At 39.5% G+C, this 26982-nt stretch overlaps 1 protein-coding gene across 4 annotated transcripts; it reads left to right on the top strand.

Annotated features, from left to right (window-relative positions):
• The first annotated feature begins 17149 nt into the window (after positions 1 to 17149).
• On the top strand, positions 17150 to 26727 carry TTC14 (tetratricopeptide repeat domain 14). 4 transcript variants are annotated; one of them, XR_012043305.1, is made up of 12 exons: positions 17150 to 17356; positions 17451 to 17572; positions 17848 to 18047; positions 18444 to 18528; positions 18618 to 18747; positions 19400 to 19552; positions 20241 to 20312; positions 21430 to 21549; positions 21633 to 21755; positions 22452 to 22569; positions 22702 to 24137; positions 24599 to 24716. XR_012043305.1 is itself a non-coding variant. In XM_072866818.1 (12 exons), exons 1-12 carry the CDS (start codon positions 17193 to 17195, stop codon positions 26133 to 26135), a joined length of 2346 nt encoding a protein of 781 aa, XP_072722919.1. In that variant the 5' UTR covers positions 17150 to 17192; the 3' UTR covers positions 26136 to 26727. The 4 variants fall into 4 exon arrangements, 3 of the variants coding, with proteins under 3 accessions (XP_072722919.1, XP_072722920.1, XP_072722921.1); XM_072866818.1 differs by lacking the exon at positions 22702 to 24137 and adding an exon at positions 25187 to 26727 and having other exon boundaries at positions 24599 to 24708; XM_072866819.1 differs by lacking the exon at positions 22702 to 24137 and adding an exon at positions 25187 to 25322 and having other exon boundaries at positions 24616 to 24708.
• The last annotated feature ends 255 nt before the right edge of the window (positions 26728 to 26982 follow it).

Here is a 26982-nt window from a genome sequence, read left to right as displayed (position 1 = left end):
CTTTTTATTTTTTAAACTTTTCATTTTATGTGAAATTGTTAGAAACATTTTAATCTAGTTGGCAACAAGCTACTCTTCTCACTAAATAATAGGATATGCAAAATCTTTTGCGTTGATGTAATTACACTGGTAGAGAATCTGGTTTATCTTATATGAATGCTACTTTCTCATATAATCATCCTATATGCACCAAAAAATTTAAAGATGCCTATAGATTTCCTTGCTTCTGTTGAAGGATCTATTTGTGAACATTTTGCATTAGAAAATAATACAGCCTTAAAAAGGCATTTTTATCTGCTTGGTAGTCAGGTTTCTGTTTAGGTGAATCTGAATAGTCACATAAAGGCTGTTTTTTTCCATTTCAAACATACAACAATGGCCTTCTGGACCCTTTCCTAAGCAATACAAGACATGTCTAAGCATTATATTCTTCCCTCAAACGTGGATTTATGCATAGAGGTAATACTTCTGTTCACAAAAGCAAAGCCTGGGGCCATCTACATTAACAATTACTCTCCAATATTTGCTAACAACCTTTGATGCAACTCATCATTGTGCTGTTACAGCCGTGCTTTGGTGATTACAGAGTTTGGCAATTGAGAACATAATGCAGAAGGTAAAGTGAAAGCAGTTGTGACCCTAATCGGTTTATGGGCTAGATTTTAGTCTTGAACACCCCTGAACCCATTCAGTTTGCACATATATAATGAACACTTTGTAGGAAAAACTGGAGATGAGAGACAGAAAGAGGATAAACACAGACTTATGTATTCAATAAACTAGAGGAGATTATTTTTCTATTTGTCAGCTGAATATAGCTGCATCCCACAAAATTCAGTCTCTGCTTAATGTGATTCTCTGCATACTTTGATCAAAACCACAGGAATGTACTAAAGAGAATACAACTCCTTCCCTGCACCGTCTGTTAGTGTGATTGGCTTTGATCTCTGAGGCAGCTGTTACTTGAAAACTTTAAGAAATAAATATGTAATCAATAGCAAGGGAGCCAATATTGTGAAACTCTTAAGATGTAAGAAAGACTTTTTAATAACAAAAAGGACTATAATTTTATATCTTCAAGGCAAACACTAATATTTACTGATTTTATGTAACATTAGGTTCCTCTACCTAGTTAAGGAGGATAACTTTCAATGGCAATACCAGATGCTCATTTTGAGTATTTGGGTACTTCAAGAACCTGAATTTGATTTTCAGGTTATGAATGGACCTGAATATCAGTAATTTCTCTTTGGCATTCTTTGACACATCAAGCTGTTGCAAAGGCTTTGAAATCTGCTCTTTTCACTGAGATTTCTGACCCACTGGAGGATTTTTCCCCATCTAGAAATTGAGGATAATTATATTTCTGTTCGCATCTTTGCCTGCTTCTCACAGCTGGAGAACCAGCATTAACAAGACTGTTCTGGAGATAAACAGTGCCCTGGTGACACTAGGCAGAACAAGAATAGCAGCAGTAGTGCTGCAGGTAACCCTTCTCAGCCTTAGGTTTTGCTGATCAATCAGCAAAGCCTGGGAGAGCCGGCAGCCAAGAGAGTGCCTGGCTCTTTATCCCTATATGATGATTTATCCTCCTCATCGTTGGCATGTTTTAGTTTGGACCTTGTTAGATATGTGATTCAAAGCATTATGCATTAGAGCCCAGGCATAGAAGCATGTGCAATTAACAGTAGATTTATAAATGTCACTGGCTGGTATCCTCAATGTTGTGGCACACAAAAGGCTGTTCTGAACTCTGGACTCCTTAAGGCACAAAATCAATGAGTAAAATTGTTTAAAAAATACATGTCTATAGAGGTTTAGGTCTTTGTGCTTCTCTCTGGAGTAAAATGCATTAGTTCCCTGGGGAACTGTGGGAAATTACAACTGCTGTTCTAATTTTCTCAATAAAAGAAAATTTAAAAGCCCTCAGCAAGCACTCAGGAAATGGCACTTTGCATTTGATGCTTGATCATGACAAAAATATTTATTCAGTGGAAGAATAACTGTAAGAGAACATTTTAAGGGCTTTTACATAGAATTTTTCCACACAAAATATGTCAGACATAGGTCTGTCAATCACCTGAAATGCACATTCCAAAAACCTTTCCAAAAAATACAATGAAGCTATTATTTGAGAAACAGGAAAGTTCTGAGTTGGATTTTCTTTTTTTTTTTTTTTTTTAATGGTAGCTGTTTCCATTGTGACATTTGAAAGCTCAGATGTGACATTAATGGTTTGTGAGGATGAACTGGCCAGTGACTCACAAATGGCTCCCGAATTTGCTGTTCCAGGAAACAGCAGGCAAAGAAAAGCTGCAGACTCTGTCAAGAGTTCAGCTGTTTGATCTGCTGCCTCGTAGAATCTCCAGGCACTATGCCCTGCTCTAACCTGTTTCTTATTATTTGTAGTTGAAGCTATTTTTGAGTCAGTCAGCAATTACATATTGTGCTTTCTCTTTACTACAAATCTAATTAAAATAATACTGGTACAGGATCTATAGTTATGTTTTTGTTTTTCTTGGAAAAATGTTTGCCTTGGCTGAAAACGGGGTAACATGGAGGCCACAGTGTGATAAATTTCAGCCCTACTTTGCCATCTAATACCATACTTCTGAGATTATCTTTTCTCAAATGTTTCTTTTGCTCTAAGCCACAGGCCTCAAATTCAGAGATGAGCTGAAATAACTACTGGCTGAAAAAGTTACAGATGATACAGATATCCACTGGAACTGGATTTTGGAGAGAACATTCAGGTTATACAGAAAGGAACACCGAATTATATGTCATTAGGCATGGGTACAGTTTCCTGTAAAGGTTTTGAAAAATATAATTGTGGACTAATGCATTTGGGCTAAATTCATGGCTGCCCTAAGTGTTGTGACTTCAGTAGTGTTTGCTATCGTGAAATTCTGACCTTCCTGTATCAATATTATCAGAAAACTTGTGAAGAGTGACATAGATTTCAGAATTCATGGGGATTTCAGCATGTTTTGAGCAGGTCCGAGAGCACTGCAAAATACATTCAGGGGATGGTCACAAGAGAATGTGGATGCCATTCCTTAACAATAGATCCCTGTTCAACATATCACTTAAACATATGCTTGGTCCAGAGTTTACAGATTACGTTGTCATATATCCTGATCTCTCCTGATTTCTTTTGCTTGTATGTGGTGCAATCTGTAGGTTGTTACATCTAACCGAAAGAGGTACAATAGCAGAAGAGGGTGCGAGCCAGGAAAGAACTTCCCATGCTCAAGCGTCATGAAGGGCACACCTACACCACACAATGAAATTGAGAGCAGTGTAACTTCTTTAACTCAACGTTCCTGAACTAATGAGTCTGCCTGTGAAGCTGGTGTTACTACCTGAGATTTGGCACTACACCAAAGCAGCTACGTTGCTGTCAAGACCTCAGTGCTGTGTGCACTGTTTGAATGTCCTAGTGCTGGGCAGCAGTAGTGATGGGTTCTCCCCACGGTGCGCCTATTGCCATAGAAAGCTGCCTGCAGGTTTATTTGTGTAAAAGGCATAACAAAGTTGAAAGATACACCGTAGATCAGACTGTATATTGATGTGTAGATCCTGAATTATCTCACAGCCCAGAGAGCTCATCAAACTTAAGTTGAATCCCCTGTCAAGCCATAAACAAGGGCAGGTGTTCCCGAGGGGACTGGGTGACATGAACCAACCACAGGTATCACCCAGTGTGCTCAGGCACCGGGAGCAGCTGCACAGTCCACCAGCATCGGTGCAGGTGCCTCCAGCTCTGTGTAAGCCCTCAGGGCTTGCCATGCCGTGGGCTGGGATTTCTGTGCTGCATCACTTGGAGGCACAGCACAGGAGATCACCATTCATTTTTCTCCCCTGTGGTTTGGCACAAACAAATAATAGCTGGAACTAAAATGGTTAGCATAGGTTTATTAACTTTGAGGAAAACAAATCATAAAAGGGTAAATTGAAATTAACTGGGTTGAACACAGGGTAAATCAATAGGATTATACAAGGGTCACAAAAAGGGAGGACTTTCTTCTATTCTGTGACCTTTTGTGAGGACAAGCTTGAGGAAACATACGAGACAGAAAAGAAAAGATTCTGAGCTCTAGCTAAATAGCAATAACCAGATGTTCTTAGCAGGTGCTGTAAGCCCTGAACAGTGGGATTTTGCTACTTGATGTCTTATTTGTCTAAATCCAAAAAAGGACTTAGACTAAGGCCAGAAAGATGCAGGTGGCTATGGGCTCTGCTTCCAAAAGCTCAATGGCTTCTCATTCGCTCCGGCTGGAATGCAGAAGGAAAATTTCTTCTCAACAGACAACTGATCTAAGAATAACTCTCTCAAACAGACTTTCAGGCTTCTTTTGTACATCGATACTGAACAGAAGTAATTCTGTAACTACTGAGACAAATTTTGTTATTAGGAATTTGCAGAAAGTTCTTGACGATTTCAGTTCACCCTCCAGGGCAGTTTATACTATGGCTGCATGGTGTATTATAATAATGTCTAAGGCTGTAAGCTTGCATGAGCTATTGCTGCAGGCAGCAGTTGCTGCAGTATCTACTATATTACCAGAAACTGATTGAAATAATTTTGAGTATGAAATATAAAATTATAATCTTGCAGTGAATCATACTCATTTTCATAAATATATCTGTGCATATATACACCAAAAATTGCCGTTTTCTTCATTCCTGGAATATGATTCAATTGATATGATACCTTTTAACATAAGCCCAACAGTTGGTTGTTTCCTAAAGCTAATGGTGAGTCAAGACTAACGTCAAGATCCATTTAGATAAATGGGTGAATGCTGGGTTAGAATAAGGTGCCTAATTGTACAGTAGAGATCTCTGGTAGCTCCTGGGAAAGTACAGTCACTAATAAGCTAGACAAAGAAGAAACTCACATGCTAATGAAACCTCCCAACTGTGCTTTGGATGTGCTCTGGATGAGTTATGAAAAAAAGATAGAAAGCAACTGGGAAATAATCGTTTCTTGGACGTCTTAAAAACTTGATGAAATGCAACAAAAATTGGATTCAACCTGGAAAAATGCCAGCTAATCTATCTCAAGAAAAAGAATTCAAGTTGTACATACTTACTGTGGGGGACAAATCTGGAAAGCAGTAATGTGAAGGACTGAAAATTGTTGCAGTGCCTGTGCTCGTGCAACATGAATAAGGAGGTAATTGTTCATCTCCATACAACTCTGATAGAATACATGCATTTCTAGGTAGCTCATTACAAGAAACAAATTGAAGGTCATTCAGTGTACAGCAGAAATAACTACTGAGGGATTTCTGAATAGACAAAAGAGGGAAGATTGGAATGGATCAATATTTATAAGTTGGTGAAAGGAAGGTTAAGTGGTTGAGAATCAAAGAACTTGCCAACAATCTACAAATGGGATACACAGCAAGAAGGAAGAGGAATTATTTAGGATGTTCTGAGGCAGAAGGAGGGAAGAAATGAAAATTTAGGCTGGATACTAAGATAAAAACTCTGATACAGAAATGAACTATACAGTGTAAAATTCTCCCAGGGAACTATTTAAACCTCATTGCTTGAAGACTTGCACAAAGTCTTGACTAAATATATTTCAGTGAATAATTTATTTCTATTAGCATCAGGACCTGACCTTCTCACAAACTCCCATTAACTTCAGTGCATTTTGTATGTGCCTTATGAAGCGGCAGCAGGGACTGGGCTGGCTGTTAGCACTTGGCTGGAGTACAGTGAACTCCAAACAAATGTGGTTCAGACTCATGACAGGACCTGGGACCAGTCCGACCTCCAAGATGAGTCTATATAGATCTACATTGAGTGAGTACTCCCAAAAGACTTAAACTTGTAAGTCAGGTTGTATTAGAATATAAACTAGAGCAATTAGCTTGTTTATCTATAACCAACTCTAAAGTGAACACAAATTTAAAAGATAATATCTGTCTTTGCTGTTTGTGAGTTTGCAGATTGTGTCGTTCCTTCCAGATTTACTTTTTGACAGCTCAATGACTTTCTGTTCCGGTCCTTAGGAATTTTATTCATAGAGCACTAAGTGTCTCACTGTCTTTGCTTGGGCTACAGGCAAAGCTCCTTACTGTGATTTTCTCATTCTCCTTTTGCCATATTGTGCCAGTGGGACCATCTTCACCAAACAGGCTCAGTTGCTTCCATGGGAAGGAGCAGTCTCCCCATGGGCTAGATGGGTCCATCAAAGTCAGACACACTTCTAAGGAATATTCACAGGGTGAGAATGCCCAAATCAAACACTTACTGTCCATTGCAACCTCCCATGGTACTCATATCCCACCTGCAGTTCAGACAGGTTCAGGCAAAATTAAAAGCCTCTGGACTGTTTGGTAGCATACGTGAAAGTAATTGCGATGTCAAATCACACATGATCCAGATAAAAAATACTAAAAGCTACTGCTGCACCTGACACTGACAACTTTGTTGGAAGTCACAGTTAGGCGTGTGTCGCGGATGGAGTGAGCGTGCACTTCACTCGTAAGAGAGAAGTAAAAATATAGTTTATTGATACAGAATAGGGAGTTAACAAAGTTCAATGCGACAGTGTTTTAACAAGATTCGATGGCGAGGCACACTTGATTATTTACTGCATAGAGGACAGGGTCAGACAAAACTGTCAGGGAGACCCTCCCGTTGAGTCATGAGGTTCGGAAGGATCCCCTTGCTTTCTAAACTCCTTCTCAGAGAGGAGTCTAGGTGCGGCTAGATCCAGTCCTAGTCCCAGACTTGGTCAACGGTTTATATCTAAAGGATTATATATGCGCAATCAATCCTTTATATCACTTAGCTAAGATTTCAAAGTTTAGCATGCTATTAGTCACTTACCGAGGATCTGTTGCGGCAAGGAATCTCTCAACCTCGAGGAGTAACCTTGAGAGGCGTCCCTGCTCAAGGGGAGATCCTGGCGTGCAGCCCGCTGCCGTGCAGGAGAGCTCAAAGGGCTCTTGGGCTGCTCACTATTTATGGGGATAAGATGATTGACCCATAGTCATATTTGCATGCCGACCACAGGTTTTAATTTCTTCGGTGGGCGCATTGCACAATAGCCCTAGGCTATTGTGTTGTTATCTGTCTCCTGAATTCACTTTGAGCTGATGCAGCCATCATGACCAGATGCATCCATTACAATCACCGCTGGTGGTTATCACCTAAGCAGGGTTACAGGAGATAAAGGTCGGGGGCAGGGGAAGCACACCGTCACAGTGTGTCACCTAAAGATGAATCAAAGACAGATTTCCCACAGGAACCTTTGCAAGCCAGTAGGATACTGGTGTGGGGGAAGTTTTTGCTGATGCTACCAGTGTGTTCATATGATTCCAAGATTAATTTATACCTTTACATTTGCATTATTATTAAATTTAGTAAATAAAAGTCTATGCAATTATATCCCAAATCATTTGGGGTGACTAGCATGAAGTAGCACTAAAGTACACCACCTTTCTGTTGGTTTTGTGTTCTAGGACAGATGAAGAGACCATTTTCACTGACAGGATCTTTTTAGTTTTCAAGTATGTTTTGCCCTGTAGAAATGTCCTCTGGTGCGTTTTGTTGGGGTTTTTTTTTAATGTCAATATGGGAGTACAGTGTGTGCCTGGGAGCAAATAATGACTCTAAGATGATTAACGTGTTATTATTAAACTATGGGATAATCGCTATCCTGTCAAAGTGTCAGTGCATGCATTTCATTGGCCCCCATGTGACTGCAGCTCCTGTGCTGAACTCCCAGTAGCTTTTGATCTAAGGAGAATATTTTCTACGGTCAGCTGCTGAGTGTGACCCCTTCGGAACTGCAAACAGCATAAAGAAAACAAAGGTGGATAAACACTACTAAGTCACCCAAAAAAATAATACTTTTTTGTACCATTTGAAGTAAACCTAAGCCGACTTTTCGGATGACAACATACTGGCAGGACTGGTAATAGTGAACAAGCTGAGGGATAAGAAAGTGCAAACTTCTCGAGAAAAACAGCTAATTCTGCTTTCAGACTGGCTGATGAGTCACATACAAAGCACCTGCATGATGAAATGGACCCATACCATATGCTACAACTGCTTTTGCATTGGTCAAAGTGCAAAGCCTGAGTTTGTGCCAGGGCCTGGAGTACATGCCCTTCTGGAGTTTAGTTGACTAAGTTAAGGGGTTTAGTGGGCTGAGCTCAAGATCAGCTCCTTCGCTGACAAGAACTACTGCGAAGAAAACTAGAAGGGAGGGCCTGCCCCTCCTTCCCCTTGGGAGTTACTTTTAAGCTGAGGGTTTACTATTGCTTTCCCTGTGTTACTTTGCAGCCATGTTGCAGCTGCGTCTGTGCCAGGCTCTGACCTCCAAACTTGGACCTGGAGCCAGACCCACTGGCTGGGCTTCCTGGCTTGGAGCTGCCTCGTCGCTGAGGACTCACTGGGCAATCACTGGGCTGTGTCTGACCCTGATCACTGTCCCCAGCCCTGATACTGACCCTGACTTGCCGCTCGACATCCCAGCCCCTTGGTGGGGTCACTGCTCCCACCATTCTCCTTGTTGTGCTCACCACCCAGCTCACCTTCCCTTCCACACGCAGGTGGCCCTTGCTGCTCTCTGACAGTTTGTAACTTTATTGATTTCATGTACCTGAGTTAACTCTGCCCATTTTGGGGGTTCAAAATAAAATATGTGGACTTCCATAATAATTGCTTTCCAAAGTCCAGCATGTTGCATAGTCAACAACTGAAGTCAAATTTTTGAGTAATGGTGTATTTTGCCCAAACAGATGAGTGAAACTGAAGGTAGACAGAGATACCCTGTGAAGTGGTATGTTCAAACTACAGTTCACCTGCTGATAGACTTTAATTTCTACCATCCTGCTGTTGTGTCATTTCAGCGGTGGGAGCCACTATACAAGATAAGAGAACAGTGGCTTTCTCCACTGAAAAATTCATTTCTTTTGGTTTTTTGGGTTTTGCCAGGGAGCCAGCATTTAATCACTAAGATGTGTCATGCTGCTAAGCTGCATGACAGCTTGATGCACCAAAGGATGCTCCCCACTGAAAACGTAAACTGTTTATGCCGTATATTTTTCTACCTAAGGAATCTACAGATTTTCGCTAGTAATAGCTTTCCTTTTTTCCAGCTAAATTACAAAAAAGTGTCTGCATTTCCATTCTGGTATCAGTGAAGCTGAACAGCTCTTGTACTCTTATCTTACTTTACAATATATTTTTCTTCTCGATGATAATTGTTTTAAAGCATGAAAGCAATAATATGTTTTTCCTGTGAAAAAAAGATTTGTATATCACACTAGCCAAGCTGCCACTTTCTCCTGTTCTTTCTGGCTTCTAACATAGCTCTTAAAGAGACCAAATGATGGTTTCATCTCCCAGCTGTGCAAGATGCAATTTCTGAAGTAGAATACAGAGGATTATGGCCAATTTTAGGTACCAACAGGAACCTACTACTGCTCAGAGTCTGCAATTACAGTATCTTAGACTCTCATTATAGCCCTTGTTATATTTTGATACCTCCGTTTGCTGCTACTGAAGATACTATGTATCTTAATCTACTTTTTCCCTATAATTTCCCTGTCCTATATCTGCCCTTTACTTGTTGTTGGGGGTTTTTTTGACAGCACTTTGCAACAAATGATTTGTCAAAGACTCTAGATATTTTCTGACCACCTGATACTGCTGCCTACCCCTCACAAGAAGGCACTGCTAGCTCTAGTTAGGGAAGACTTTTCCTTTTATCTTGGCACTCAATGCCAAAATGACCCTTGCAGTCTAGGGAAAACCCTTTCTCCCATTTTGAAATTTCCAAACCTCTTCTGGATTGCAGGACCCAAAACGCTGTTTGGATGCTCTATGTTATTTGAATCCACTGACTTTGAAGAAAAAGTGTTCCTTGTATTTTTTAGATGTACTTTATGATCACTCCTAGCACAAGGCAGACTTTTTCAGTTTTAGAGAAGCAAAGCGCTAAATTTGTATTATGAGATTAAAAACCAAGTTAGAGAAGTGAAAGATAAAAAATAATGGAACACTGCATTTAAGGGCCTGACAATAATCTATTTCCCTAGTTGTCACTTAAATTTCTCAGAGGCACATTCTGGCAGTGGGAGCCAACAAGACAGTTCAACCACATCTGCTTGAAGTGTTACTTTTCAGGACCAACCTCCTCCTGGACTATTAACCTTCTGTTTAAACTTTTGATTGTATGTATGCTATCTAGCATTAACCAAGACTCATAGCATTTTGCAAGTGCTACATAATTTCCTTCCAACTTCTCAACTTACGGAAACATTGTATTGGAGCTTTGATTAACTCTCACTGTCAGTGAAGATACAGATTAGAAGTTGACTAGACTGAATTGTGCTTGTAAAGATTTTGTTGATGGATTTTTATAGACAGTATGTTGACATTTTGTACAGATGGAAAAATTTTTATTTCTTTCTCCCACTTACTGTTCTCCTACACATGTACACACAGTCCCTCATGTATATATTTGTGCCAGTTTTAGGGGGAAGTTTTAAACACCAGTGTTTTAAATTTGTATGTTTCTTCCTCGCTCACAATCAACTCAGCACAGAGTTACGTCTGTAATTAGTTGTGACAGCAAACAATTCAATTTGCATATGTAAGAGCTTCGTTTGTGGTACTAATTATCATCCTTTCTTAGGGCAGAATTTACAAAGGTATTTACATGCCTAACCTACTTTATGTTTTTTGAAACCTTCTTAGGCACCATTCTGTGACATTAGCTGCCAATACCTTTAAAAACAGGATTTGGTATCAGTGTCATAGAATATGCTACAAAAAAGAGATTAATGGAATGCATAATTTTCATTTCAGTTTGTCTCTGCATTTGATTCGGGACACAATATTAGAGGTTGTATTTTATTTTTTTTCAAAGAGAAATTCTGGCTCCTGCTGTACTTTTGACATGGGTCCCTTACTTCTACTTCAAGTCTGTGATTGTTGCCTGCACGCATACACATCTTTCTTTCACAGAAGTATTATTTTTTCACATTTCAAGCTGCCTCCTCTTTTCTTCTTTCTGCTTTAGATTTTCATTTGTTTCAGAACTTCTGTTCCCTGTGATTATGTATTTGAGTTCAACTGCCTTAATAAGACAAGAATCCAGAGAAAATCAACAGATGTATATTACTTACATTTCAACAGCCCCTGCCAAACAGCGCCTGGACTTCGATGCTTGATTGCACTGATGTGTTGTGATTAATGCTTTCCTAACTGTAGACAGCAGTGCAAGCACAGAAAGTTTAATGACTGATTTCTGACTTTCATGCTTGACCTGAAACCTGCTAAAGTCAATGGGAGCCCCCAAAGTCTTAATCCAAAATCCATCAGAGGCACTGAACTTCCCATTAGAAACAGTGGCAGTTGTTTCTGTCTCAGCCTTTGTAACTTGTTCACTGAGCCAAAAGGCAAACTGGAACATCAGGCAACAGATATTACTTACAGATTTTAAAAGTTTTATGATACAAATGGGAAACCTCTAATAATACATTCTAAACCTAAGGATAATTATGAAGTTCAGAGCAGATTTTTTTTTTTTTCATGGCTTGTTAATTTACTTGCAAATCAGTCCAGCTTTCTGGATTTAACACTGTGAGGAATTCACCAGATATTTAAACAAACAAATATAATATACACACATTAGTTTGGCATTTCACTATTCCTTTTGACCTCTGCTTTTGGTTGTTGATCAGAAAAACAAACCTGATCTGTTGGGAGATTGATGAATGTCTACACGTGAGGGTTGCTACTTATGGCTGTTAGTTACTGGAATTATACCATCCAGATAATACTGGAATTAACTTCTCTTTCTATTTGCAAAAGTATTTGTTAATCACTATTTCCAGACAATTCTTATTGAGATAAAAATTAATTGGAAATCATATCAGACCAACTCAGCTTACCAACTTTAATGGGGGGTTTCACCTGCTTAGGACAAAACTAATTTTTTGATACTTTTTATTTGTTTTAAATAAAGGTATGCTCGTGCATTAAATGGGAGCAAGCATGGAGATAATTAATCTGTATTGTGAAGTTGCCAACTGTTTAAGTCTTCATGAGTTAATTAAAACAATTTTTAACTTTTTAATTTTAGTGTAGTTTAAATAGTGACAAATTTTAAAGAAGTTAAGAGGCTGCTAATTAGTTTGTGACAATGGTTACATGCCTGGTTCATTGTGAGCAATTAAGAAAACAACTTCTGATATTTGTTAATTGCTCTTTACACATGCTGCACAAATGGAATGTTAGAGCAACTGACCATGAGATATCAAAAGTAGGTTGTTTTACCAGGAAGCAAAGAATTCCAACCAGTTTAGATCTTCAAAGTACTTTAGGGACTTCTTTGAACACCTTTGTAAAGTTCATATATGTGACATGGCAATTTAGAAAGACGACAATTGCTGGAGAAAGAATTTTACAATGAGAACATGAATACTGTCTACTGTGGATAAGAGACAATAATTGAGAGTCATTACATGCTTAAAGTTAAACATCTCCTTGTGGTGCTTGCAGACTTGAGATCAAATATTCTTACTGTATTTTGCTATATGCTGGAAATAGAATTTGGGTTTGTAAGTAATGATCTACTCTGCTGACTGGAAAGTTGTGATGCTGACTGTAAGTTGCAATGACTTACTCTAAAGCTCAGAAACCAGGATGACTCTCCCTTCCTATAAAGCAATAGATACTATCAGTCTATGGAGTGTTAGAAGCTGGAAAATTCATAAAAAACCCACAAAAACCTGTCTGCTCAGCATACCTTCTGCTGAGTCCCTCATGTATCATATTGCTCTGTAGGCAGTATTTCCAGATATGTTGCAAGCTGTACAGGTGGGTGTACCCATATTTTCTGTGTCATGATTACCACTAAGTTGCCTGACTGGTATTCCTGTCAAATAAGCAATTTGACGCCGCCGCCTGTTTTTTCATATTTAGGTAAAAAAATGTCAATGCCAATGTTTCCTTCAGTAACATTTTCAGTCTCACCTGAAACCTTCAAACACTTGTCACTAATCTGCAGGCACAAAATGCTGTACTAAGTGCACAAGCAGTAATCCTTACAGCCATACAAAGGCTCAGCAGTGCCACTGCCTCCAGTTTGACAGAAACCGCCAGAAGTCAGAAGGGGTTCTCAGCTGACATTTCTTAACTATTATTTCTGTTGTATTCCAACAGGGTCTAATTGTTGATGCAGAGCCCGGGCAGTTTCCACAGTCCATCTTTGCATATTTATTACATGCGACCGACTATTCTTTGTCTACATGATTCCAGAAATCTGAGAAGTGCAAAGGTCCGTGACAGCATAAGCAGGCGCACAGCATATCTCCAGGTGAGTCTACATGTCACTGATACCGTACTCTCTCTCACAGACCATGCAAAGTTAACGATGAACTTGTTAAAAAGGGAAATGCTTGAATGGGCATGGCTTGGGTTGTTTGATCACTCTGAGTTTGGTGTTGTTTTCACACCTCCTCCATCATATTTGGTGATTATGCCTGCAGACATAATGTTTTCCTCAAAGTAGAGCTACTAACTGGCTAGCAATTATTTTGTGCTGAACTTCCCTTCCTCACTCTTGAGCTAAAATAATATCTTGGATATCATGTAATCTTTGAATAATCCCTTTGGTGCTTCATAAATTAACAGAAAGTCTGGCAGCAGGACTGCTTTTGGCAGAATTTGCCAAAAATCTGACAACACAGCTGGAAGTATAGCTCTTCATGTTAATTCTCATTAGTACTATTACTTTCATCTTTCTTTACCCAATGAACATATTTAGTTGAACATTGCACTCCCATTTGCAACAGGCTAAAATTTATCTCAAAACTGACCAAACTTTGCAGAAAATAATACTTTGACAAGCATGATCTTGGAGGATCTAATCTTTTTGTCAGTGGTAAAATGTGGCTCTTGACACAAAATCCTCTCCTCCATGTGATTTTCTTGTAAGCTTTACCACCGATACTGGATACTTGGGAACATTTGAAAAGCAGCTTGACCTTGTTGCATTCAAACTGTGCTTACTCAAGTTTGATGAAAATCTGCCTAGTATTTCACATATCCACTTTGAAATTCTATCACGCCTATCAGTTTTTGGTTGTTCAGGGGCCCTATCACTGTGAGTTTGACCCTGGGTTCAAAGCTAGCTTGGTGTAAATTCATAAGCTTTGTATTGTGGGAGTTACAGGCTGCATGATGGATTCTGGGAGCTGCCTTTATCATGCATAGACCTAAACTGACAGAAAATTTACATCAAACTCATTCAGACATGTCTGGTTTCAGAGTATCTGGAATGCTCCTCTTCGAGTAGGGCAATGTGTTGACTTGTATCACTTTCTCCTGCAGAATCAGGACACTTCCTGCCCACCCTCTTTGTTTATGTAGCATATGGGATGAAGCACTATTCATCCAGGCAGTTCCTAAGGCAATGGAACAGAGGATTAATGACATCGTAGCATATGGAGCATGGCCCCTCCTCAGGCCTGGGGTTTCTTAAGCTGTATATATACCCCTGGGTTTATTCCATACTGTTCCATTTAGCATTATCCCTGCCTGAACTGTGTGGCTGCTATATCCTTTTACCAAAAATATTTCCTATTGGGTAACTGAAATAAAACAAGCAAAAATTGTAAAGAAAATAATCTACCACTGAAAACATGCAGAGGTATTTTTAAGAGCACAGTGGATATCAAGGCAGTAACCCATGAGAGAAAAGGACGGCAAAGGCTTGTGTGTCCCCTGAGTAAGGTGGAACCACGCACAATATGCCGTAGCCTTGCTTTGCTTCGAAGTTCATTACTACAACCTGAAAAATAGGAAAGAAAATTACAAGTTTATGCTCGCATACCCTGCTCTGGCAAAGCTATTTCTGAAGATGGAATTCTTTGGAGTATTTTAGTTTGTTTGATTAAGATAACTTCAGAATTTGTTGGGCCCAGTTAAAGAAAGGAACAATTTAAATATGCAGTTAACCCTCATGTTCAGGGGCAACTAATCTACATTCTGTGTGTATACTATGATATAAATTACTGAATTTCCTAAAATGCATTGATTTCTACTCATAGAAGAAAATGTCAGTAAAAGGAGTCCATAATTACAGGTGGTTCAGCTTTCGCCATGAGTTTTTGCTGGTATGTTAAGTCCAGAAGCCACAACACATTTAAAGTATTTTTTCATAATGCCGTACTTCTTGTACATTGTGTGTGTGTGTATCTGCATATGAGACTCGAAAAATGCTTACACAAGCAGAGTTTGTGCTTCAAACAACTTTTTTTATTGCTAGCTCTTTGTATTTGCTAAGCAAAACAAATTAACTGTTCCTCAAAATACCATTTCCTCAAATAAAACTGCCATTATTTGCACTTGTGCAACACAGTTCAGGACACCACACTTGCAGTGTGATTCATCCAGGAAAGGCTCCCTTTCTGCACCAGATCTTTGCAGGTGCATTAACCTTTCCGTGTCAGTCTGTCTCTAATCAGTTTTAATGTCTAGAAATTTCCATCTAGTGTTCATGGTTTTTTTCCACCATGGTAACCAGAAATCTAAGTACACACCTGGTCTTATATAGATCAGGAAGACTTTAAATCAAAATCCTGACAGCTGTTTGGTACATAATAAGTGTTATGCCTGCCTTATCTTTTGTTATATTAAAACAGGGGGATGTGAAATGAAAATAAAATATAAATTTGCCCTTCTAGTGTCTTCCCCAAGTCTGCTATACCAGTGATATCCCTGCTGGCTTTGAACTGAGCTTCTGAGACCAGTGTCTTTGATATGATCCTTGCCCTCTCAGTCATGCTGCTTCCTAGAGGAGTTTGTGTCACTGATCTGCTGACAGCCAGATTGCTATTTTTTCTTCAACATTGTACTAAGGGTAGAAGTGACATTATGCTGTTTGCAGTGGGTTTTCTTCCCGCCCCCCCCCCCCTTTTAAAATTAATTATTAAATGCGATGCCAGGGACAAATTATTCTTGGGGACTGAAGAACTGTGATCTTTCTAATAGACTTGGATTAATTCCAGCTGATTTTAAGCACCTTTCTCCATTAGCTAGAAGAGCTGATTAGCATGAAGAGCCTCCTGAGCTAAGTGTCTTTCTAGCATCTAAAGTTAGTGCTGGTAAACTGAATCACTGAATCCTGCATTAGGCCTGGTTTTACGGCTCAACTATAATCTCGGTGCATTATCTTTTCCTGAGATAATTGCCTATTTTCCCCTTTGTTTCAGTAGAGCTATTCTGACAAAGAAAGCCAGAACATCTCTCGCCCGCACGCTTCTTTGTTTCACTTGTATGAATTTCTGATGGGAAGCCTGTCAGAGGGACAATTCAAAGAAACAGCCTGATGAACGTTGCGGTTGTTGACTTCGGACGCGAGCCCCCGTCACCTCCGGGGTAAGCTCTAGCCCCACACAGCAATGGTGCCTGCGGTGCTCGCTCGTTTCTTCTCTTTGCCGTAATTTAGTGCAAACATTTAAGAACTGGCTGAGAACTAATTGAGAACTTCTTGAGCGATGTGTTTCCTCAGACCTGAAGAATCTCTACCTTCTGAAACAAATATGCTGCAGTTGACGTCCAGAAAGATGTGTTTCGCTGGATGTATCTAGGCCGCGCTTCCTCAGAACGAGACACACTGGTGAGGAAGCGCTGTCTTTTCCCTTTGAAATGTGTATTTGAATCCCACTATTAGTACACAGGGACGCGGTCCGCGCCGTGGGCCCGGGCCGGCCGCACTCGCCTCAGCGGGGCGCGGAGCAGGCACGGCGGAGGCGGAGCGCCCTCTCCCGACAGAGCCGCCGCTCCCTCGGCGGTGCCGAGCCGGCGGGAATTTACGTAGCCGCCTGCCATCTGTGATAACTTTTACCTTTCAGATGTTGTCTTTTATTATTCTAGCAGTATTTTTTTAATACAGGCAGCGAGAACCCTGCAGACGGGCCCCGCAAACAGGGCGGGGGCCCCGCCGCAGCCGGTGCCGCCGCTGTCCCTCAGAGCGAACCCCACGGTCCTCCTGCTCCCCAGGGGGCGCTGCGGCCGCCTGGTCCCACCCCGCTCCTGGCCCCGCCCTCTCCGCGCGGCGCATGCGCGTTGCTCCGTATCGCCGCGACAGGGCGGACTGGGGGCGTTCCGGCTCTGGTTCCTGTTCCGGGCGAGGCGGCGGCGCGATGGACCGGGAGCTGCTGCGTCAGGCGCTGAGCTACCACGGCCCCGCGCTGCTCTCGCTGCTCCGCGCCGAGCAGCACGACAACCCCGACTTCCGCGGGCTGCTGCCGCCGCCGGGGGCTACCCTCGAGCCGCCCCGCGGGGCCCCGCACCCGCCGGCCGCCTGGTGAGGGGCGTCGAGGCGGTGCGGTCGAGGGGAGCGAGTGAGCGAGCCGTGAGGGGGCCGCGGGGTGTTTCTCACCGGGTTCTCCTTCCCCTAGGAAAGAGACGGCGAGCATTGACACCGAGATAAAGCGCTTCATTGCCAAAAAAGCTGATCTCCTCTTTGCTCACTCGTGGAAGCCCAATGGGCCTCTCGCCGACATGATTGAGGAAAACGAAGGTAAATCTGCGAACGGGTGCGCCGCGGCTTCTCTGGAAAGCTGTCACTCGGTAAGGTCCGCTGGGTAGTGTAGGGACACTGCCCTTAAATTAGCAGTATTTTTAAACACAAAGTGAAAAGTTTTATTGTTGCTTTTTATAGGCTGTGCATAAACTTCCTGTTTATAGGAAGCACAAATAAATCAGATTTTAACATGTTTTGCTATTGTGAAGCATTTTGTGTTTTCAGGCTGTAGCTTAGTCTTTTCGTAACTGTGAATTTCTCATGTGTTGCAGAGTGTTATGCTGTTATGCCTCCCCTGGAACGGTTCATGGAGGTTCCCAGGGAAGAGAGGAGAGAATTATTTTTTCGAGACATCGAACGTGGTGATATCGTGATTGGGAGGATTACTTCTATTCGTGAATTTGGCTTTTTCATGGTGTTGATTTGTCTGGGAAGTGGTGTCATACGGGAGATTTCAGATTTAGAAATCACTGTAAGATATAGCTTTGATCAATATTTTGTTCTTGATAAATAGTAATTTTTTAATTTATTAGTTGCTTCTTGTATCTCTTAGTGGAGTGGCATGTGTAAAGGTGAAACTGAACTTTGGGATGGTGGGTGGTAGATGAATATGTGGACAGCTTACGATGCTTTGCTGAGTCAGCAAACACTTATTTTTATGACCCATACTCAATATTTATTACTTCTGAGTGGAAAAGTTCATTATGTATGGATGCATAAACTTTTATTTGAACCAAGCCATGCTTTTAACAATCACTGCTCTGATATGCATTAAGATTAAACTAATCTTCTGGCTTAATCTTGGGGAGGAGAAAAAAAAAAAACGTTTTGGCTTTGTTTATGATACTCCTACTTTCTTCTATTGCAGGCACTTTGTCCTTTGAGAGATGTGCCTTCTCAAAGCAACCATGGAGATCCTTTATCTTATTATCAAACTGGAGACCTTATTCGAGGTAAGTAGCTGCAAAAGTTGTCAGGAAGCCATTTGTTTCAGTTTTGAGACACTTCTGTAATTTTATCGTAACTTTTATTGTTTCTATAGCTGCAATCAAGGATGTTGATCGTTACCATGAGAAGCTCACGGTGTCGCTTTACAGCTCAGCTCTGCCACCTAATCTTTCCAGTACAAAACTGGGTGTAATTACTTCCGACGACTTCCCATTACATTATAGGTAAGAATATGTTATTCAGCAGTACTTGCCAGGTGTATTCAGTGTGTCTGAAGAGCATCTTTGTCAGACTATTCTTTAAACTTGCTGATGGTGTTTCTGATTGAATTGGATGATTACCTATTTTTTGTTGTTCATCTCTTTAACGTACTTGTTTCTGGATATGTCAGGTGTGGTTGGTTTTTTAGTATCTTTCCTAAAATGTAAGGAAAGCACAAGCAGAGTGAGGTATGTCACTGTGGGACTGTGTTAAAAACAACAACAAAAAAACCAACCCACCCCCCAAAAAAAAAACCCAAACCAAACAGCAACAAAAAAAAAGAAACAAAAACCTTGGGAGACTGGAATATGAAACTCTTAAAATTTTAAAATTACTCTTAGAAGACAGAAGGACACAGCCATCTCTGCAATTTTTATGTTTTTTTGTATGTCCTGGAGTTACCTAGATGGGTGCCAAAATAGGTTTCAAAAGCTTGCTTAGGCTAAGGGATATAAGGGTTGCTAAATAGTAGGAAAATATATGCCTGTAAAAGAAAACAGCTTGTGAGCAGTAATAAATATCAGTATAGGCATTTTTGTTCTAAACAGAAGCAACATGAAATTGAGTATAAGGTCTGTGACGTTGTGTTTGTGTACATTGGTGCTTTTTTTTAAGGCGAAGCATGGAAGTTGCTAATACAGCAGAGACATTCGAAGAGGTTTTGCATCGTTCCCCAGGATTCGCTAATCCGTCATTAGTTGAATATTTAGCAGAAAAACTAGGACTAAGTGAATCAAATCCACCGTCTTTGATGAGAAGTCTTCAAATGTAAGTGATTTTTACATTGTTGCTATCTTATAGCTTTGTGGAGATTATTCTAATCCATTGAAATAGACTTGTGAGTGGAAGTCCTAGACCACTTATACTTAAACCATTTTCATTTAGATTTATATGACTGCAGCTTCTGTGTCCTTAAATACTTAAAAGCAAACTCCTCTAGAGTAAGCAATTTACATTTGAAATTCTGTTGCTCTGAATAAGCAAGATGCTTTATCACACAAAATGTTTTATACCAAATACTTCAGGAATTTATTGCTTAGATCTTGTCCACGTCTTTGGATTGAAATGTGGGATGTTTAAGTTTTAATGTTTTCTGTCAGATTTTTATTTACAATGTTTATTTTAGTAATAGATTTGACCTCTTTAGTGAACTAGGCTCAAACATATGCAATGATTGATGTTGTGAGCCCTCCATATATTAAGCTCCAAAGCAGGTATGAATATGGTATATTTTTGTTAAATGTACTGCAGCTGTACTAGTTCAGTTCAGCACTTGTGGAACGGGTTGGGAAAAACTGGTTTCAGAACTAAGAAAGGACATTCCTGACTGAGGGAGAGCAGTAAGGCATTGTATAAATAATATTTCATCTTATTTCAACTGCATTACCTATTGTAAGTTTAATTTTGTAGACTCAAAAGGCCAACTTGATGGTTTTGTTTGTTTTTTTCCTTAAAGTAAAAACTTCAATGAAGAAGATTTTGCCCCTGCATTGAGGAAAAAGCAGTCTGCATCTTGGGCCTTGAAATGGTATGCAATACTTTTTCTTGTCAGAGCTTATTGTTAGGTTAGATTAGGTTACAGGTTATATTTCTTGAAAGAAAATACACATTGAACCAGTTGTTCCACTGCATGTGTAGTGATGTAACCAGGAAGATCTTCTTGAAAGTAACCCTAACTGCCAAGTGGGTACATGATAGATAAAGTCTCAAGACTCAGTTCCAAAATACATCTCACGTTTAAGAGAGAACTTCTTAGAATACTTATAATATGCTGCCCCATTGATGAGGTGAGAGCAAGATTTGTGACAATACCAAGTACACAATTTTCCATTTTATAATTGGGTGTTGAATGACCTAATACTGCTTGTCATGCCATTTAAGCCTCAGACTGTAGATTTAACAAGTGCACTTGCTATTTGTATTTGCCTGGCTGCATTTGGAAAAGCAACTCTGGATAGGTGCTATTGCTTTTATGTTTTGCAGTGTATTTGGGCATGCTACAGTGTGGAGGAGGCAGAAGTAAGACACTTTTCTCCTAAAAATTTAAATTTTTTGTGGAAAAACTTCTCTTCAATGTACCAGCTCAAAAAAAGAAAAAAAAGTAATCTGAGTGAAGCCTCAGAATTTCTGGTTGCTATGCTAACAAACCAGTGTTTTGCTTAAAACAATAGTGTTTTGCAACTTTGATTAATGACAGGAAAAGTTGCTTATAATGTTAAATATAAATTTTAATTTTTTAAAAAAGTCTGTAATGAAAAGTTCTGAAATTCAACTCATATCAGTTCTCTTCCAATAAGTTAATCTCCTGGTAAATGTAGAAGAAAGGTTCAGGTAATATGAAATGTAAAACCTCAAAATATTCCAGTTTGAGATGAACTGGTTTCGGTGTGTACTATCTACCTGTCTCGCCTCGTGTCATTGGTCTAATGGTGATTTTTAGCTTTGGATATAATTAAGCCTGTTCCAGTTTAATGGTAGTAGGTCACACATAGAGTTTTGTGCTGAAAAGTGCTTAAATATTCATTCTGTAAATGAAAAAGTGTTATTACCTATCACTCATTTGGAACCAGAATTTGAGAGTAATTAACAGTATAAAATCTGCATAGACTAACTGTACATAATATTTTCTAAATATTTTTCTCCAGTGTGAAGGCTGGGGTTGATTATTTTAAGGTTGGGCGCCATGTGGAAGCCATGAATGAGTACAACAAGGCTTTGGAAATTGATCCACAAAATGTTGAAGCTTTGGTAGCACGTGGAGCTCTGTAAGTCTGCTTGTTTTGTTGGTTTTTCTACTTTGTGAAAGAGAAACACCACTAAAATCCATCCAACTTTTCTGTTGTTCTAGGTATGCAACAAAAGGCAGTCTGAACAAAGCCATAGGTGATTTTGAAATTGCTTTAGAAAACTGTCCTACCCATAGAAATGCAAGAAAATACCTTTGCCAGACACTTGTGGAAAGAGGCGGGCAGTAAGTGTTGGGGTTGTGGTTTTGTTTGGTTGTTAACAAGTTCTCTCATAATATTTTTTTAATACCATTCTAGTTAGGACACAGAATGGCATCTTTCCTTCCTGGCTATGTGTTTAAAAAAAAAAAAATTATTTGTTGGATATATACCTGCTTGTGCAGTTGGTTTACACTTCCTCCTCTGTCCCAGTTAAAATCTTGGCAAAACATTTGAGGTTTAATCCCTAATATCCTTTCACCGGTAGGTTATGAGGCTTGCATAAAGTCTCATGAAATGTTTGAACATATTCCAGGAGGTTTATTGTGGTTGGTTTTTTTTTTTTTTTTTAAAGAAAGTATTTGTAACAAAATGATGTTCTGTTACTCTACTGAAATATTGGTTAACTACTGTAACACAAAATTTTATTTTTGAATATTCAGGGAATAGATTTATTTTAAGCCCTGTGTTAAGAGAGAAGACAGTATTTTTGAAACTGAAATTGAAATTTCGAACAATAATATTACTGATGATGATTAGGAGATAATGTGTCAGAAATACCATTTTATTTCTTTACTGAAGTGGGCTAAGATGGTAGATATTGTCTTGGACAGAGGCAGTGGCAGTGTCATAGTGCAAATAAGAAAGGTAGTCCTAAAAATAACAAAAAAAGAGTCAAAATCTGTGGCTCAACTGTATATGAATTATCACTTGAATTTTAGGTTGGAAGAGGAAGACAAACTACTAAATGCTGAGAGTTACTATAAAAAAGCCTTAAGTTTGGATGAGACTTTTCAGGAAGCAGAAGAGGCCTTAACGAAACTCCGTAAGCATATGCAGGTGATTCTTTACTTTCTCTTCATATAGTGCTCTCAATGACAATAAATGAACACCAAAAATAATATTAAATCTTTTGAACAGGGAGAGTTTAAGTTGATGGTTTGTCTTATTCTCTGCTTCCCTTTTCCACAGTAAATCTTTTATAGTGAGCATTATGGCTGTACCTACCAGAAGAAAGGTACCTCTTGATGACTCCACTGTTTTGAACAGGATAGTAAAGAAATGCCAAACAGTGGAGATGGGGAAAGAGCAAAGCCTATTAACCCTGTCAGCTAAAGCAAGGATACAAATATTCCATCACACAAGCATGATTAATAATGTTAAATTAAAACAATCTGTGAATACAAACATGAAAAATGTAAAACACTTAGGCAAGCCAAATAAACATTGCACAGCAGCATGTACCGGCCAGATCCTTGTCATTTAGAGTAATTATGAAAGAGAGAGTAACACCAGCCAAAGCTAACTCACAGGAAGATCCCATGAGAGGGGAAATTAAGAGGTGATTTAAAGTAAAACAGCAGAAGGTGGAGGGTGGGTGGGCAGGCAGTTTTGAGTATCTTAGCTTTCTTCTCTGCTGTGTGGTTTTTTTCTCTCTTCTCTTGCACGCAGCATGTTTCCTGAGCCCTGGTGGATCTCTGTGCTAATCTGAGTTGTCATCTTTTTTCTTTTATTTACCTCCTTCACTTGTGTTGTCTTCCAGAGAGGATCAAAAAGTAAAATAGAGCACTGAGGAACAGGCTTGTTCTGTTCTGTGCTTCTGGAGGAAGGAAGTACAATGTGAGGAAGTACATAGACTGGGGTAGATGGCCTGAACCAACACTTCTTCACTTGGTGGAGCCATAATGCTGACAGGCTGTGTCAAAAGAAGGGGGAGAGGAGATATGACAATCTTATTAATAAAACTGAACTACATGATAGATAAAACATTGTATGGTATTTGAGCACTATCCACATTTGGCTGCTTTAGAAAGGTGTCAGTCTCAGTTAAAATGATGAAGGATATTCAGCAAATAGGAGATAAATTTTACTCTCCTTGAGCATTTTCCTGGTGTAATGGGTCATTGATGCAGCAGATAAAAACCATGATGCTAGCTATTGCTTGTTGGTTTGAATAGCCTTAACTGCAATTATTTCCTTTATTGGAAATATTTCCTTTATTGTCTCTTTTAAGACAGTTGCTAAGTTTTGAAAACAATAATCAGACTTTCTGCTCACTCTGAGTATGAATAGAGCTACTCTTTAGGGCTGTAGATGGCAGAAGACTGGTCTCTAATAGACTTAAGTAATTTAAGGATTATTCATCTGATGAGATGCTGTTCTGCATTTACATGTATTTTAATACGTAAGTCTGATACTATCACTGTTGTGCTAGAATGGCTGAAACACCACTGAAGCATGTTTTCCTGTAATACTGATTATGTGTTTTTCTCCAATGCATTTTCTTCTGAATTGGACCGTTGTTGCTGTATCTGACATCTGGTGCTGCTCATCGCCAACAAACCGTTGGAACATGATTTCTTACGTAAACTATGCATCAAACTGGTCTGTGAAATTGTTACAAAACGGTTTGTATTTGAACATGGCCAACTTGAATACAATGGGTTCTGCCATGTTTTACTTGTAAACTACAATAATGATACTCTCCCTGAAACCTTTCTCTTTTTGGGTTGGTTTCACCCCTCTCCCCTTCTCCATGTTGCTAATACTGTGCTTTTCTTGCATGTTCTATCTATACCTTTTGGGCTCCATGCTTCACGGTGTGCTGGATCACGGGTACCACTGCAATGGCTGGTCAAATATATTTTTTTAATGGAATAAAAACTGCAATATGGTCCTTAATGTAAACCTGATTACCACAATGGCCAATGCCAAACTCCTGAACAATATTAATTCTTGATCTGGGAATCCTGGTAAAACATCCCTGGTGTAATTATACATTCGAATGGGGTTGGGGGCATGGGGAAAAATACCCGTGTTTACACTTACTTTTAATGTAATTTTTTTATGATGCTTGGGTTCAAAAAAGAAATCTTTGGAAATGAGGGAGAAACAAGCTGCCAAAGAAGAGAGACAGAAAGAAAAGAAAGTAGAAACAAGTGCAGAAAAATTGCGTAAGCTCTTAAAAGAAGAAAAAAGGTAACTTTGTTATATTCAGTATACTGATTATGTGGCAATAAGTGCAGATAAGACTATGAACAATGCATTTCCAGACAGATTGTCCAACAGTAAGCTAGGTAGAACTTCCACCTAGGTAAGCTGCTTTTCTTCTGGAATCTTTTGTGGGCAGTGTCCTTTAGTGCAAATAACCCTTTAATGGAGATACATGGGGAAGAAGAGAAGTTGTTTAAAAAATACTTTGCAATGTGAAGTATTTGCGAAGTGTAGTGCCATATTAAACTGGGAAAGATGCCTTTTATAACATACTGTTTGGTGGATTTAATCTTAAATGTCATTTCTTTATCAAAAAATTGCAATTGTCTTGCCAGGTCAGGCTCAGTTTCCATTCATGCCTTGCAGTCCAATCAGCCAAACTCTGGGGAGTAGAGATTTGCTTTCTATACGCAATTTTTGCCTGATACTGAAGATTCTCTCACAGGTTAATTACATTTTTTAGGTTGAAGAAGAAAAGGAAAGTATCGACTTCGTCCTCTTCCTCCTCCTCATCAAGTGATTCTTCATCAGATGTATCAATTTCTTCTTCCTCCTCTTCCTCTGATCACAAGAAACGTAGGAAAAAGCGTCGAAATAGATCAGAGTCTGCTCGCAGCTCCAAAAAATGCTCATCTAGAGCTTCTTCCCATTATAAAGATCAGATTAGGAAAGAGGAGTGGTATTCGCCTCCGGCTGATACCTCTGCTTCCTTTCTTAACCAAAATTTTGAAGTGGAAAATCTGCTGGAAAGGCAGGACAGCTTAGTGTGTCCAAAAACAGAAGTAAGAGAGAAAGACAGACACTGTTCTTTTTTGAGGACTTCAGGTGATGATGAAGACACTTTTGGAGGTAGGTCTGAAGATTCAAGAGATTCTTACAGTAGCTCCAGAACTCTGCCAAGTAGTAGCAAAACTGAAAAATATGGTAAAACGGATAGATTTTTCTCCAGTCGGAGGGGTTCTTTGGGTTCGTATCATAAGTCAGATGATAAACCCAGGATGCATTATTTTAGGAAATTAGAAAGGAATGTAGAGGGGAGAAAAGAGCAGTTTAAAAAACATGGCTCAGGTCAAGACAGGTATTACATGTCTCCAGCAGGGTCTGACTACTCTGGCAAGTCACTGGGAAAGTACAGATCGTATTCTAGCACCTGCTTACGTGAAGGCGATAAAAGTTACGATAGTGATAGGCATGTGTTCAGTCAGCATAAAAATGAAAGTGAGTATAAGGGTAGGAAAAGAAGTTACGAGGAGACTAATAAAACAAAGGAACCAGATGAGGAAACATCTTTAAATGGTACAGCACAAACAGAAAGTGGCATTAAAAGAAACCTGCCCCAGAACTTAGTTAACATATTCAATCAAATAGCTGAGTTTGAGAAGGAAAAAGGAAGTAAGCAGAAGAAACAGTAAACTACCTAAGAAAATGCTATTCTCATGAGTGTAGTTAAATGAACTTTTATCTGAGTATCTCTTGAGGAAATGCATATGAAGAGCGATAGAAGGGCAGAATTTGTTCTGTCTTGCAGAATGTCAAAGAGTACAGATTGTATGCTGGAAAGAGATGCAAGGATTATCCTACATAAAATATCAGTTATTATTTAAAAATCTAAGTTTCCTGTGCTCTTAACTTAGGATCTTCCTGTACAGTATTCTCTGTCTGATGGGTTGAAATCCTGATACCCCTGGACTGTAGTTAGTTGTGGAGCTCACATCAAACATGCACTTTAACAACAGATGTTTTTTGTTTGGGGTTTTTTTTCCCCCCTATCCCCTGGGGTACTATTGACTGTTATTTTTGTATCAAACTTAATTTTCAGCCATAGAAAGGGAATAACTGAAAGAAAGGCATGTGCCATCAATGTATATAGCTCATTTGATCATTAAATTTTCTTAATTTTTCTTAAGTTTGTGTTTTGATTTTTGTTAATGGTGCTGGAATGTTTCATACCGGTGCACTGGTTAAGTGAATGGAACCCTCCAGTGTCTGTGAAGGCAAGCGTATTACATTCTTTAAATGCATCAAACACGTTCTCTAATGTGAAAAAAACCCCAACAGAAGTAGAAGAGAGAATTTTAAAACAGTGTTTATTATCTACGTAAGTTCAAGTGTGGGCCTTTGATTTTTGTTTGGGGTTTTTTGTTGTTAGGTATTTGCTTTACAAGTAGCTTGAAGGCAGCTGTTGCATTGCAGTGGGAACAGATATGCTCTATTTACAGTGAGTTCTCCAAAGATGGTTGGCAGGACACGCAATACCAA

This window comes from Ciconia boyciana, chromosome 7, assembly GCF_034638445.1.
Source record: "Ciconia boyciana chromosome 7, ASM3463844v1, whole genome shotgun sequence".
Taxonomy (NCBI): domain Eukaryota; kingdom Metazoa; phylum Chordata; class Aves; order Ciconiiformes; family Ciconiidae; genus Ciconia; species Ciconia boyciana.
This window is presented reverse-complemented; position numbering and strand designations above follow the sequence as displayed.

Bases quoted from the DNA above. Each gene is read 5' to 3' on its own strand.
- TTC14 (XM_072866818.1), top strand. From the start codon at position 17,193: ATGGACCGGGAGCTGCTGCGTCAGGCGCTGAGCTACCACGGCCCCGCG. The intron at 20,313-21,429 runs GTATGCAATACT...ATTTTTCTCCAG, and splicing joins GCATCTTGGGCCTTGAAATG to TGTGAAGGCTGGGGTTGATT. The intron at 24,709-25,186 runs GTAACTTTGTTA...TACATTTTTTAG, and splicing joins CTCTTAAAAGAAGAAAAAAG to GTTGAAGAAGAAAAGGAAAG.